The sequence below is a fragment of the Populus trichocarpa genome, chromosome 1, assembly GCF_000002775.5.
Source record: "Populus trichocarpa isolate Nisqually-1 chromosome 1, P.trichocarpa_v4.1, whole genome shotgun sequence".
NCBI classification, from domain to species: Eukaryota; Viridiplantae; Streptophyta; class Magnoliopsida; order Malpighiales; family Salicaceae; genus Populus; species Populus trichocarpa.
This window is the reverse complement of record NC_037285.2, coordinates 34,433,015-34,448,559: the sequence shown is the minus strand read 5'-3', so window position 1 is coordinate 34,448,559 and position 15,545 is coordinate 34,433,015. Positions and strand designations below refer to the sequence as shown.

At 30.9% G+C, this 15,545-nt stretch overlaps 1 protein-coding gene across 1 annotated transcript; it reads right to left on the bottom strand.

Moving 5' to 3' along the window:
• Positions 1-812, bottom strand: LOC7467690 (uncharacterized). Its single transcript, XM_002300047.4, has one exon. It carries the CDS (start codon positions 724-726, stop codon positions 133-135), a length of 594 nt encoding a protein of 197 aa, XP_002300083.2. The 5' UTR covers positions 727-812; the 3' UTR covers positions 1-132.
• Positions 813-15,545: the final 14,733 nt, after the last annotated feature.

Below are 15,545 nucleotides of genomic sequence, written 5' to 3'. Positions count from 1 at the left end.
TTGCACAAATTCTCAAGGCATTTAATTAATAATTCAACTTGTAAAAATTACAATTATTTAATTAGAAGAAAGTATTATAGAAAAATGTTCAAGGAAGTTATGACAGCCATCGACATTGACATGGCAATGGCATCATGCCTTCTCTGCCACCAAACACCAATCTTCATCTCCTTCAGCTAGGTCCACCTCAAATCCCACATCACAGTAACTCATACCATCTTCTTCTTCAATATTCTTGATATTAACACCATCACCAATATAATTCTCATCGTCATCATCAACAAACTCTTGATCAATCTCATGTCCCGAATCATCAACTTCATCTGCATGGTCATGGTCACCAGTACTGGCCAAATGGTTCAACATCCCCGTGGCAGAAAACCCAGAAAGATTCGAGCCATGCCGGCCATTCACAACCCGCCAAGCAATAAACTGAGCATTGGAATTAGACAAAACATCTTGTGATTTTACCTTATGGGATCCTTTGGTTTTGTGCTTGGCCTTACAACATGGTTGCAGGTGACATTCTAAGCACCGTGGCTTACCGCATTTCCCTGTGAATTTGGAGTGGTTTGTGGGCTTTGATGAGACCTTGGTGAACAATCCGGCTGTTGTGGGTGTATCAAACTTGTTGAATTTTCTGTCTCCTCCAGGTTTAGGGTTCCATGGAGGTGGCAAGACTGCATAGGCCCTAACCATTCCATGTGGTCGCCCCTCTCTTCTCATCTTGCCTGCTTCCGATTGTGGGCTTGGAAAGATTAAAAAAAAGAACAAAGAAAGAGTCTTGTTGATGAAGAACACGATACTTTGGTTGTTTGGATTTATAGGAATTTGAGTCGGTGATGGAAAAAGCTTGGGAAGAAAGGTACCGACAGGTGAGCCTTGGGAGCCAAGCTGCTAAAAGCGATTGACAACACATCTTAACCGAAGAATGTCATTAAAAATTAAATTAAATTAAATTAAATAGGGAAATAAGCATGACACTTCCTGCCATTATTAGATATATTGACTTTTTATTTATTTGGATCTTGTATTAGATATAAAGATTTTAATTCATGATCTATAATCATTTACTTAATTAATAAAATCTTTTAGTCTTTTGGAGATTTTATTCTCATTTAGTTTATGCAGGGCAAGGAAGATAAAATTCATTGAAAAGTGATTAATAATATTAATGAGATAATTATATCCTATGGAGTTGGGAGATTAATTAATTATCCATTCTATCAAATACTAACTTAATTGCAGCATGTTCTTCCAAATTCACTTAATAAGAAAAATCTCTTAATTAGACCCAATAATTAAGATCTTGCTTAAAATTATCATCACTCTTATATATCTGGTTCCTATAGATATTCAAATGATTATTTAACATTGGAAAAGGTAAATGACCATCATTTTTCAATAGTTGTGGGTATTGCTTTGTGAATCTAGTAGTGGTGTACTGTTGCCGTATACATTAATAATTAGTATTTTTTATCCTCGCCGTATGTTGTCGTGACATGTTTAAAATTTATTTTTATTTGATTTTATAAAAATCAAATAAATATTTATAAAAATTCAAATGACTTAAATTCTTGAGTAAAATATGTATTTTTTCAGTCAAAATTTCCTTTCTTATCCATATATTTGTTTCTTTTCTTCTTTGTATTTTTAAAAACGGATCTTTTATGAAGCAAGATTTTTTAAATAAAAACTTATCACGATGTGAAAATAAGTTAAAATAAAAAATAAATAAAGTTTTAATAATTTTTATACAATTGTATGAAAAAATAAAAGAATAATTAATTTTAGAAAGTTATATAAAGAATTAAAATAAAATATTTAACAAAATATATATTTTATTCTCATTAAATAGTCATTTGCAATTTTTTAAGAATTTTTGTATGTTAGGTTTATATATAATCATTCATAAATAGTTGCTAATATTACCATAAAAGCTATAATTTTCTTAAAAACAAATAATGACATAACTTGATAATTTTTTAATATCATATCAATAGTTTTATTTAAATATAGTTTTGTTCTATTTTTTAATAAAATAATTAATAAAAAAGGAGGTTTTGAAAAAACAAATGCCCCAGCATCTAGGCTTTGAAAAATAGCCTATACATTGCTAGGCTTAGAACCCTGGCTCGTGTTTGGAGTGTGGTAGCAGTTGTTTTTTAAAGTGTTTTTCACTAAAAAATGCATCAAAATAATTTTTTTTATTTTTAAAAAATTATTTTTGACATCAGCACATTAAAATGATCTGAAAACACTAAAAAATATTAATTTCAAGAAAAGAAAAAAAAATTCAAATTTTTTCAAAAACATTTTTGAAACACAAAAACAAACAAGATTTTTAGAGATAAGTTCAAAGTCTGTGTCCTCTTTCTTTATTAAATGAGCCACAACATGCTCAGTTAAAATAAAAATAAATGAATAAACAACGCATTGTTTGACTGGATAGATAACATGTTATTTATATAGATATTTTTTTATTTAAAAAAAACAAAGTCTAAATTTTAGTACTTTTAAAATCTAATTTTTAATTTATTTTCATAAAAAAAATCCAAAATACATTTTGTAAATCTCGATAATCTCATTTTCAACCCTAAATGCCCTATAATTATCTCTAAAAGTCAAAATCAAACTAAATATAAATGAATATTTCAGGGTCTACTTTTTTTCTTATATTATTAAAGATAAAATATACCATCATCAAATTACTCTTTTCCATACGAACTTATTGATACTAAGATTTATTCTCTTTTTTTATGGACGACTGAATTTTGTCTCTTTCTTCTTCATATCTAGCGACTTTGTATTTTTTCAATCAACATATAAGGGTTAAAATACAAGAAAAATAAGGTTGTAGGATCCAAAAGTCAAAAATAAAAACAACAAGGACCAAAAATAAAAGAATAAAAAATTCCAGAGACAAAAATGAACTTTTTTAAAAAATGGTAGCAATCCTCATTAAATTGTGAAGAGAGCAACCATGCACAGGGAAACCTATACCTAGTTTAGTTTGTAACTTAATTAAGTAATTAATTAATTATAATATCCCACTGATTTGTTGTTGTTGTTTCAAGATTGCAAGACGTTTTCTGCGATACATGGATGGTTCTGTAATTCCTGTTAAAGATTTTGGTTTAAGAGTAGTGAAAGTGAAAACACCTAAAACTGGAAACCTCCTCTGTTCCCACAAGCATTCGTAAGAATGGGCTTTAGCCACACCAAATTGTTTGTCAGTAACATCTTTACTTTGGTGACTTGGGTTGGGTTTGGTAATAGCTGCAACAGCCCCATGAACAACCTTATTACCAAACAGGGCCTTATATTGTTAACAAAGAAACCATTCAGAACTGGGACGATATGGAATCATGGATCATGGGACCGTTAACCTTTTGTCCCCCGCCCACCATAATTATGTTTAAGTTTTTTGTTACAGTGCAAATGCTCTGGATCATAACTAGCCTTGTTCTGCCTTCTCTTTCAACAGATGCAACCAGTGGAAAGTAAGATTTCGCTCACAGACCTGCCTTTTAATCCCTCAAAAAATCGAACCATTCACCTTAATTTATATACTACCTGATTTTCATTTCATTCCACAGAAATGATCTCTTACTCACAGTCTCTGTTTTTGCTATTTCTTATGATTGCATTATAAATGATGAGTTTTTGCCTTTGTCTCATAAAAAGCAATGGAATCATTAGATGCCAGATCCTCAATGTTCTATGCAATTTGTAGTAATGATTAATTAATCAAAGGGTTAAAGCCATGGCTTGCTCTTCTAACTGGCGGTGTCCAAGAGCACGATCCTTGGCCTTTTCTCTCCAGGTCCCTGTTGTTTGTGGTTATTCATTCCCTCATCTCACTGAGCCAAAAAAAAACTCTGCTATGTAAGGTGAAGCTATAATGTTTGTTAAAAATAAGTTAGATTTCTGGTTTTTTTAAAAAATAATAGAGGAATCGATCCTTGAGAAATTACTTTCCTAGTTAGAATAGATTTTCTTGTTTAGTTCAATTCCTTACTTGTCTAAGTCAGGTTATGATTTCCCGTATTATTAATTTAACATGAGAACTTAACTTTACAAAATGTCTGTCTCAGGTTATGATTTCTCGATTTCTCAGAGTAGAACATGTTCCATCTTTGACTCAATACAATGAATCCATGAAACAATCTAGTGGCTTGATGGCTAGCAACAGGATTGGGGTCTATCTTTTCTCTAATCTAGAAGATTGGTTTTTAAGTAAACTGAAGACTAGCACTTAGGGAAGGCCCATATAACTGGTAGTTCATAGTCTTGCCGTCTTTCTTTTTATGTTGAGTTCATGTAAAATTCCTCATGGGATCATTTCTATATTTTTTAAATTTATCAACGGAATATTCTATCGGTAATTAGACACTGAGCCTATTAAAAAGACTTTTACTGATGAGCTCACAAACAATTATAGTTTGTAGAAAAAACTTTTCTTGATAATTCATGTTTTGTCTGTAATTTTGTTCATGAAATAATCACCGATGGATTTATAAACGAAATAAGCGCACCAAACAAAAAAAGCTTACTTGCTTAATTCTGTCGGTATATTTATCAGTGAATAGGACATATTAGCAACAAAAAAGATTGTATGTAATTTCATCAATGGTTTTCTTAATGTTACCGACAGAATTAAATTGTTAGTGATTAAACAGTGGCACAATGACATTTGCAATAATTTTTTTCCAACTCTCTGGAATATACCAACGGACTTAATTTGTCAGTAATTTTTTAAAAACAATTAATTAAAATAAATTAAATTAAAAAATCAAATATTTATTACAAATTTATAAATTCCAATACAATTCATCTAGAATAGAGGGGCGTGAGGAGGAGGAGGAGGAGGCGGGTCTTCGCTTGGACTGTGGGGCCAATAAGGGAGAACACATGTATCACTCATCTGTCATTTCAACTCCATGTACAATCGGTGAAGTTTGATCGTCTTAGCATTAAGTCACCTTTTCTTAGCAGCAAGATGGGTTATCAGAGCTTCAACTTGTTAGTTTAAAATCACCTCGAACTCTTGAGTTTGAGTGCTCAGAACCGATTGCGAGCATCTAATGGTTGAAACACTTCGGGTTGTCTGCAAGTCTTTGTTCGTAATGTTTGAGATACAGTACATCTGATTTCTATTGGGTCTACTAGATGATCTTGCCTCTAACCACAAATTTGAATCAAGTTCCAGATGGGTCGAAGGATCGTCCCCATATTTCTCCTACAACCGAGTGTTATATGTTTCCTGAAAAAAAGTTAAGAAAATTCAAAAACATAATACTTAAAAAAAGAAATTGTTGAAATCTAACATACCATAAAGTACTGAGCTTGGCTATCCACGAGTTGTTACACCCCTTTTCGACAGTCATCATTTCATTCTTGCGTTTCTACAAAAAGCTCATTTGGTCTTGGTTCGTGTCCAAAAACCAAAGCCTACAAGAGAAAATTGTTGCTAGTTAAAAATATTAATATAAAAACACATTTAAAAAAATGATGTAATAAAAAGAATCTTCCCATCCGCTTCGCATGCGAAACGAATGGAGTGGATCCACTGATATGCGTGGTAATAGAATCGTGAATCTGCTTGTTCTAGTTCTTCACACCAATTATGACAGTCGCATAAAATGCTCGAACATCACGTGAAGAATATATTTTGCCCATACAACCTACGAGATGTACGGAGGTCTGAAATCTTTCCAAATCGCTACATCCTTCCAGCCTGGAAGCTCTCTTTCTTTAGCATATTTTTGTCTTTTTTGTGCGCCTCGTACAAACAATTACACAACCTATATGGTACAAATTAATTATCGGCTAATAAATAAAAAATAAAATTTTAACATTTGGATAAAAAATATTTATCTTGATCTCATTTTTACCTTACAACATGATTCTCCAAAATCCTTTTGGCAGCAACGTTGTCAGCTGTATCGAAGTAAATTTTGTCCTCGCATTTCAAATTTGTAAAAGAATAATTTCATTAATATTAATAAACTAACCAAATTAACATAATAAAAAAATTGTTTAAGTTATTACTAACCTTAAACTTTATGAACCATTCATCAATCATGAGTTTCTATTCATGATTTTTAAAACCTGACTCCATTGAAACAATGATACTTCCATCAATAATTTTATCATTGATGTTATCATTATAGTAGCCTTAATATTTGTAAACCTGAAATTTCATTCATTAATTGAAATTAATTTTTCAAAAATTATTAATTGTTCTTTATTTTTTAGTAATGCATGAAAGGAAAACAAACTTACACTGAGTGGTCGGGCTTCCACTGGGCTAGGTATTTCCTACTAAATGGATCTCGCTTGAAGGGACCCCTCCTCGGCATGACAACATTGCACTTGACAAGCCCGTGTCGAGAGTGGTTGTTTGTGCCTCATGAGCCTGTTTACAATCAGCACCTAACGACTTATGATCATTAGAAATGCTCCTAAAAGAACTAGCAGAGATCTTATCCATACGATGCATTACTGACTTTCACAAAAGCATCTACACAAATTAAAGGATTGAAAAAGATAATAAAATTCTCATTCTAAAAAACTCCGGCAGCATCTCCCTTATATGGGAAACTAACCAAAATTTTATTACTTGCATACACTAAAAAGAAAAATAAAGCAACAAAGTAATTGATTTTATTTATGACTAATATAGTGACATTAATGTTGTTATCACCTAATTCTCAATCCATAAAAATAACAAATTTAAAGATAATACGTAGCAAGATTATAAAACTATCATGCATAAAATACACAAAAAAAAACATAAAAAATTAAATTTCAATTCATCCACTCAATTATAAAGTAGACTAGACCACTCTGTCACTTTCTTATTAAACTAACCATGCTAACATTCATCAACATAGATGAGATAAGTCCAATATCTTAATCTCATTTGACTTTACCACCTAGGATATTGAAGAACACAAATGTTTCCCTCTAGTAGCTAGCTTTGTTTAATATGCTGAATTTTCTATACATCAATAAATTTCTTTGATGCATAAATTTAAGCAGCACACTTTTTATTTCTGCCAATACTGATGAGAAAAAAACTTAGTAAATTATTGCTTAATTGGTTGGCTATGTGTTAATGAAAGTACAATTAGTTGGTGGCTAAGAATAAAAATATGTTAATCCTACTAATTAATTAAGAAGTGAATCAAATGATACCTCTAGAATCTTTAATAATGACAATTAAAGTGGCAGTCATGGTCTTCCTAGATCATGGGATCATGGGGCAGAACGTGGGTGAAGTGGCAGCCTCATTAGGGCAGAACGTGGGAGCATAACTGGAGTGCTCTCCAAGCTGCTGAGATTATGGAGATCATGGGGGAGAAAGTGCCCCACTAAGTCCTGAAAAATAGGAGATCAAGGGTGAGCCTTGCAGCTCACATACTTGGCTATAAATAGTTGTTGATGCTCTTAGATGGTAGCATAGAGAGCATACGAGATAAGGAATGCATAGAGAGGAAATAACGTGTGTAAGCTTGATTGTGTAGCATGCGAATTCTGTGCATAGCACACATTGTGTAATCCTTTGCTGACGAGATAAATAAAGGTTGAGAGTTCTTCTTGTATTCTCGGTGTGCTTTGTGTTGTGCAATTCTACTTGTGTATTCCGTTTGTCTTTTAACTTGGGAAAGTGGGGAAACCTCTCGGGTGAGGGAAACACTTAGTTACTAGGCAAACACGAGTGGCATATCAATAATAGCAACAAATAATTATTTTCTCTTTCTTTTTCCTTATTTGTTTTCATTTCAAAAAATGATCATAAGGAAATGTAAAGTAGTAATTAGTATGGAAAACCATTCTTTAAAGTATTTAAGAAGAAATGAAGTTATAGCTCATTTCTATTGACAACAAGGTAAGTTCAAATCCAATGAGACAATCACTGATACATAAATTTATGCATTCTTTACAAACCCAGAAACTATAGTTGGAAAAAAAAACCAAAACTTCATAAATAAGAAGTGAAAAGTGTGGTCAAGAAACCATGCCTCACTAATTTTGTCTTTGAAGGAAATCAAGCACCTATTCTTCAATTTTCCTTCTTTTTTTTCAATTTCTCAGCGAACAAACAAACACACCCAGAAAAACCCAAATTAAAACCCAAAAAATAAACCTTCCTTCACCTATTTTCCTCATTTTCTTCCACCAAACAAATTGACACAAATTACAAGCAATGTTTAAGGCACAAATAGCATAATAAACAAACATATACACTACAAATTGCTAGAAATACAGATTAAAAATCCCATGCCATTCAGATTATCAACAATAATAACCACACTAATTAAGTTTTGAACAACTAAAGAAAAAGGATGATAAAGGAGATTGACCTTGAAGGATGTGGATGACTTTGTTGGAATAGCTTGAGAATGAAAAAAATAAACATTATAAGTTAATTTAACAAAACTTGGCAAAAAGATGAAAAACCAAAAAGGAATAAGAAAGAGATTCACCTTGTGTGGGGTCTTTTCCTTTCGTGAGGATGGTGTGAGGAAGGAAAGGAATGAGAGGGAGTAAGAAGAAAAAACAATATGGGTGTTGGGTGCAAAGAGAGAAACGAGTTGTTGAGAGAAAAAGATAGAAGTGTTTGTGCATTCTATTATGAAATTAAGGATTATAGTCTTTTAATTTGGGGTTTTTTTACTGACAAAGTTGTTATTGGATAGTTAAAATAATTATTTTTAAAATTTTCATTAGTGATTCCGCCTGTAATCTTTAATTGAAAATTTCAATTTAATTGAAAAAAATTAGAAACCCATTCTACTATCACTAACAATTTTTTTTTGTCGGTGATTTTATCTGTAATGAACAATAATTAACAGTGTCATTGAGAAAGAAACGGTTCCAAAGCACTTGGAAAAATAGCGACGGACATTAATCGTCGTGATTCTATTTATAATGAACAGTAATTAACAGTGCCATTGAGAAATGAACAGTTCCAAAGCTCTCGAGAAAATATCACTGGACATTAAAAATTGGTGATTCCATCTGTAATAAACAGTAATTAATAGTTCCATTAAGAAATGAGTTGTTTCAAAGATCTTAGGGAAATAATGACAGACATTAATCATCGGTGATTCCATCTATAATGAGTAGTAATTAACAGTGTTATTGAGAAATTAACAGTTTTAAAGCTTTCGGGAAAATACCGACATAAATTATTTTTCGGTGTATCTGTTGATATTTTATAGTCCATCAGTAAAAAAAATTATGTGTCTAAATTCTATCTGTATTTCTTATCTATCAATCCTGCAAATACTTTAAATCACAGCACAACACAATACAATAACACCAATTTTGCGTATAATGATAAAATCACAAAAAGTAAATGTTTCGTTGTCATGTAATAATAAATTCACATCAGTGTGATTATATTAAAGTTAATTTCATCTAGAAATATTTCATTATAGTTAATTTCATTACACATTCATGTTGTGTAAATTAATAAGATTTTTCTTCTTCTTCTTCAATTTCGTCTTCATTATTATCATCTTCATCGCAATCTTCTACATTGGTTTCATCACTATCATCATCTTCATCGACTTCTGTATGTCCGCTGGTTCTCAAAACATCATCTAACTCCTCAACATCAACATCAAAAAAAGTATTCTCAACGATGCGAGAATTTGAATTTTCTTCTATGTTGATAGACAAAGCAACTCAATATAGATCAACTAACTCATCAAGTTGGAAGACATCATCTCACAAAGTTATTTCATTGTTACCATCTTGAACAACCTAGACACAACATCTAGGTTTGGTTTTCACTACGGATAATCATTCTAGCCTTCCTGTTGTCATTTATCTTCCATTTCACATATATAACCGTGTTAAAAATATTTTCAAACACATTTTTTTCAATGTACATGACATTAAGGTCATGGTGGAGAAGATTGATCTTCCAGTAAAGAAGCTCCTAGAAAATATCTTGCTTTATCCAATTGTGGGTCACATCAAAACCAAGAAACTTCTGCATACTGGATTGAAAACCAAACACAATGTCATTGTACTAAAACACCATGACATACAATTCTTCACCCAACGGTAGTGGTGGTGCAACATCCCTTTCAACTCTACCAACAAAGAACTCCTTTCTCTTTTTTCTGTACTTGTGATATATTGGCAAAAACCATCAGCGACAATAAAAAAAGAAAGATGTTTTACCACTATTAAATGTAGGAACTAGTTCCTAAACTTGGCTTATCTCAAATTGATAAAGTTTCTCTTGCATGACAAATATCCAATACTCATCTTTCAACTTATCATCAGAAGTCTTGGGTTCAAGATGAGAGATGAAAGCAATATTGTCGATGTAGTTTACTAAGGCAGATCTAGTTTAAATATCTTTTTAAATATCTTTAATGATGATGTCTTGAGGTAATCCTCTTTACTTCTTTATAGTAGTTGGAAGATCATAAGGGTTTTACACATCATTTCATGGTCATCTTACTTTTGTGTATTTTAAGGTTCCTCTATAGATTCATTATTCTTCAATGTAACCTCTTAAGCTCTATCCATGTTCAACTTATGAAAATCAATATCTACAAAGGTTTCTTTAGTATTTTTTGCATCGAATGGTTTAGATTCATAAAAAATCACATAAATTGATTCCTTAATAATAAGAGTCCTTTTATTATATACTAGATATAATTTACAAGTAGTGAAATAACCAAGAAAAATACTCTAATAGGATTTAGTATCAAACTTCCTTTCGAATTTAGAATAAAAAAATTGAATAAAAAACCAAAGTAAGAGATATTAGGTATTTTTTTTCTCAAACTAGATCTCATAAGGTGTTTTATACAAAATTGGTTCAATGAAAACTCAGATTGAAATAAAGCATGAAGCACTAATGAATTCTACCTAAAAATATTAAGATAAATCATACTCGTTAAGAGTACTTCTCTTTATTTCTTGAAATGATCGATTTTTCCTCTCAACATTGAGATAAATCATACTCATTAAGCATAGTTATCTTTGTCTCGTTGAAGACAATGAGTCAACAAGGGAACATGTCACCAAATTTGCTTATCAATATGGAAATGGTGTTGTTAATCCCTTCGTGAACCTAAGGTTGTTTAGTTCTTCATTAATCAAAGCTACCTTTCACTAGTTCTCCACATTACAACTAAAGTTCATCAATAGTTAAGAGCAAATAGAGACTCATTTTTATGAGCACTTTTACAAAATAGAACTAACAGTAATGTTGGTTAGGTTGGCTAGAATTGTTCATGACTAAAATAGTCTATAAAAAGTATGTACTTTGTTTTAAGAATCTCAAAATGAAATGCAATACAATTATAATAGAGTAGCAATGCATGAAGTTAATTCCAATATAATTGAATAGGAATGCATCAAGTTAATTCCACTACATTTATAATAGAGTAAGAATGCATCAAGTTAGTTCTAGAGGGAAAACAATGGAATACTAGAAGAGGTTATTCATAATCAAATATATTGATATTTATATCCTTTCATACAATGTTGTTTGGTATGAAAACATGTTGGGAAAATAAATAGAAAAGAAGCCATTAAGGAGAACCTACCTATTAGATACTTGAATGAGGTTGAAATGGCCTATACAATGATCAACTCGGATTTTAACAAGGAGTTTAAGAAAGTTAAGCAACAACAAATTTTGATCACAAAACTTAAAAAGAGATGATTGTTCGAGATTAATAAATTAAGAAAGCATAAAGAGGCCAGCAAGCTTAGTAGCAAAGAAGCAAAAGCTATTGAAGTGCTCAATAAGGGTAAACAATACTTTTTTAACAACAAAATAGCTAAAGAAACTTTTGAGCAACTGATACATGGGGGAAAAAATTAAGTTCATTGATAACCACACAATTCCCATTACTAAACATATTGAGAAGAAGAAATATTGCAAATTACATGACTCACGAAGACGTGGCATTAATAGTTGTGTTGTCTTTAGAAATCCGATCTAAAAGACACTTGAGGTTAGTCATATTTCCTTCTTAAAAAAGAAGATAAAGGTGGATAATGATCATTTATCCAAGGTGATAACAACAATAACTACCCCTAGAATAAAAGGAGAGTTATAAGAAGTAAGGCATGATTGATCATGGTAGAAGCTAGAATTAGTATTGAGTACTGCTATTAAAAAAAAGGTACATCAACAGTAACAATGCTAAGAAATTGACATTATAAATTCAAGAAATACTTTTATGTAAGGTATACAAATGTCTAACCAATCATATCATTCTTTCTAAAAAAAAAAAGAAGACTTGGATTGCAAAGTTGAACAAAGATCCCAATTTTGAAACAAATGTGCTTTGTTGTTATAGGGATGAACATACAATTTTTTATTTAATCTATCCTTTTCAATATGAAATTATCTTATAAATTTACTAAGTGAAATTATTTAAAATTAAAAGGGTAGTTATAATATTTTTACACTAAAGTAGAAGGTACACCCTTAAAATCATCTAAATGAGGAACTTAGTCTCGATTGATGTATGAATTGGCCTGAAGACACCCTTATCGTCAAACTAAAAATAAAAAGACATGAGCCATGAGGTGTGTAGCTCAACTGGTCAGGCCCTGGGTTTGCTTCCTAGAGGTCACCAGTTCGAGTCCCACAAACCTCAGGGCTACTAGAGGCAGGTGCGGAAGGAAGGGGGGGCAAGCAGGGGCCCGGGCCCCCCCTGACACATTTTAATTTTGTTTCATTACTGGGTAATGAAAAACGAGGAGAAGTTATATATTTTATTTTAAAGAGGTGGGCCTTAACTTTACTTTTGATTTTCTTTGAATTTACTCTTAACTTACATGGAAAAAAAAAACAATATAAAAATATTATTTTATGAAATAAAAAATAAAACACTTAATTTGTCCTAATATAAATCATGCAGCAAATTAAAAATATAAATAAAAACACAAATCACGAGTAAAATTTTTCTATTAAAAATTAAAACAGAGCCACTAATTAATTTATCTTTCATCAAACAAAACAAGGTAACTTAAATTTAAAATCTATTTTTGTTTTGTTTTGAGATGTTTGTTAATAATTTGATGAGGTTTTTTTATATATAATTCTACCATTTTTGCTCCTTTTTTTTTCTCAGATCTGCTAGTTCTACAAATTATTTTTTGAATTCTTGTTATAGTGATTTTTTTTCTAATTAATTAGATATATTTTATTGGTTTGTTTTGATTATACTTGGATTTTTTATGTTTTGTTTTTAGCAGAGCCACCAAAATTATCAATTTTTTCTTACGATATATGTTTTGATTTTAGATTGAACCATGAAAAAAATAAGAAGAATTGATTTTTTTTAAGAAAAAAGAAAAAATATTGATAACTTACAACCTATTGAACGAGCTTTTTCAACGATGAAGATTGTTAAAACAAGACTTCGCAATCGGATGGAGGATGATTTTCTTGCAAATTATTTGATTGTCTATATAAAAAAAGAAATTGCTGAAAGATTCACAATTGATATGATAATCTATGATTTCTATTCTATGAAAGAACAACGAGCACAATTAAAATAAATATGTAAGAATTATTTTTTATTTTTTATTTGCTTTATTTCAAAGTTTATCAAACATAAATAATGCTTTGTTTTAGTTAATGTTTCTTATATACTTTGTATGTTTATATTTGATAGATATAAAGACAAACAACATTAAAGTGATAGATACATTATGAAGATGAAATTAACTTCATTGCTTTGACTCAATTTGGTATTACTCCAAACATTTTACCTTATACAAAGGTCATTATATGTTTGTAGTAAGTTATTTGAATAAAACTAAATTATGCAGGTTTTATTTTACAACTCATATACAATAAATTAAAATAAATATTATATCTTGTTATATTAATTTTGGCCCCCCCTAACAAATAATTCTAGTTCCGCTCCTGACTGGAGGCTTATATGGTCGTTAACTTCAAGGCCCATGGGATTAGTCGAGGTGCGTGCAAGCTGGCCCGAACACCCACGTTAATCTTAAAAAAAAAAGACATGTCTACATTTTCACATAAATTTGTATAAAAATTAATAAAACCCATGTACTTTAGGAGGATAATCGTTAGAATTGTAATTAGTTTGGCTAAATATTATGACATAAGAATATAATAAATACAATTATACATAAAGGATATATTAGAGATATGTGTAAAATATAAAGATAAATATACAGAGAATTAAGAGGGGAGTTCTTTCATGGTCATCAAAGTTAAAGTCTTTAAAGTAACGCAAAGCAAGATTCTTGTAAATCTCTTATTAATTTATTGTGTAAATGAGACAGCTAGCAGCCATCATTTGACTGAGAAACTGGAAAGAAGAAACATGGAAATTCGTTCAATTGGTGATCAATTCTCCGAAAACTGATGTGGAATAAACACAAACAGTGTAAAATTAACCATAATGTAGAAGATAAAGCAAGCTTTTGTCTTTATGACTAAGTTTACTTGCCATATATATATATATAATTAAAAGTGAAATGCGCAGACTGAAAGAAAAGTTTGGCCAGCCTGAGCAGGCAGCACCCATCACCCATCACCCTTAAATATACAAGACGTCGCGATCCTGACCAAACATTACAAAGCCAACAACGTATTTTCTACAAAATATATAGGAACAAAAACTATAGACATCACTACTTGACTAAGTGATTGTTTGTCAGCCAAGAGTATATATATAGCTCAGCTGAAGATGTCAATGTTGCTTCAATTTCCTGTAAACTTTCAAGGTCACAAGACAACCTCTTTCAATAGTAAGGTTCATTGGATTGCAAGAAATTCCCTTCTAATTAAAGCTGCCTGACGCCTGGTGCAAATGCCAATTGATCAGAGCCACCAAGCACATGCATGCATGGTTCGTTCTGTCATTGTTATTGATATGGATATGAACTTGGCGTCTTTGTCTCATCAGCCCCTTGAGCATATTCCCTTTTTTTTTTAATGTAAAATTCCACACGTTAAAGTATCATAGAAATCCCATATGTCCATTCATTTGAGTGAAAAAAACAAAAAACTCAAGATTTCTACTACAAAATTAAAGATAGCAAGATATGAAAAAAAAAGCTTTGATAGCGTATCAAAATATAGGATTGAATCGATATTAATTCTAATAGTCTTCAGTTCTTATACGTCTTTGAAAATCAATGAACACAGTTACCATTTTCATAATCACTTTGATTGATTAGTTTTAAAAAAATTGACCACCAATTGTCAACTTTTTTATATTACTAAAAACAAAAGTAGAATATAAAGAGACCAAAAGACTTCTAAAGAACCCAAAAATTAAGCCTAAATTCAATTGAATGGCACTGTGAGGAATCATTTTCATGCACTGTGAGGTGCATTTCTGATCAGAAATCCAGAACCCAAAAGAAAGAAGAAGAAAGTGGGAGTACTTGCCTTTTGAATATTTTGTCGATTATAGAATTTAATGATTTCCACAATTTAGTTTTTTTTTTTTTTTTTTTGTCTCTGTCAATACATTGAATCTTGATCTGAATTTGAGCCTGAT

What these genes read in the sequence shown, in the direction of transcription:
- LOC7467690 (XM_002300047.4), bottom strand. Translation starts at nt 726, where the DNA reads ATGAGAAGAGAGGGGCGACCACATGGAATGGTTAGGGCCTATGCAGTC.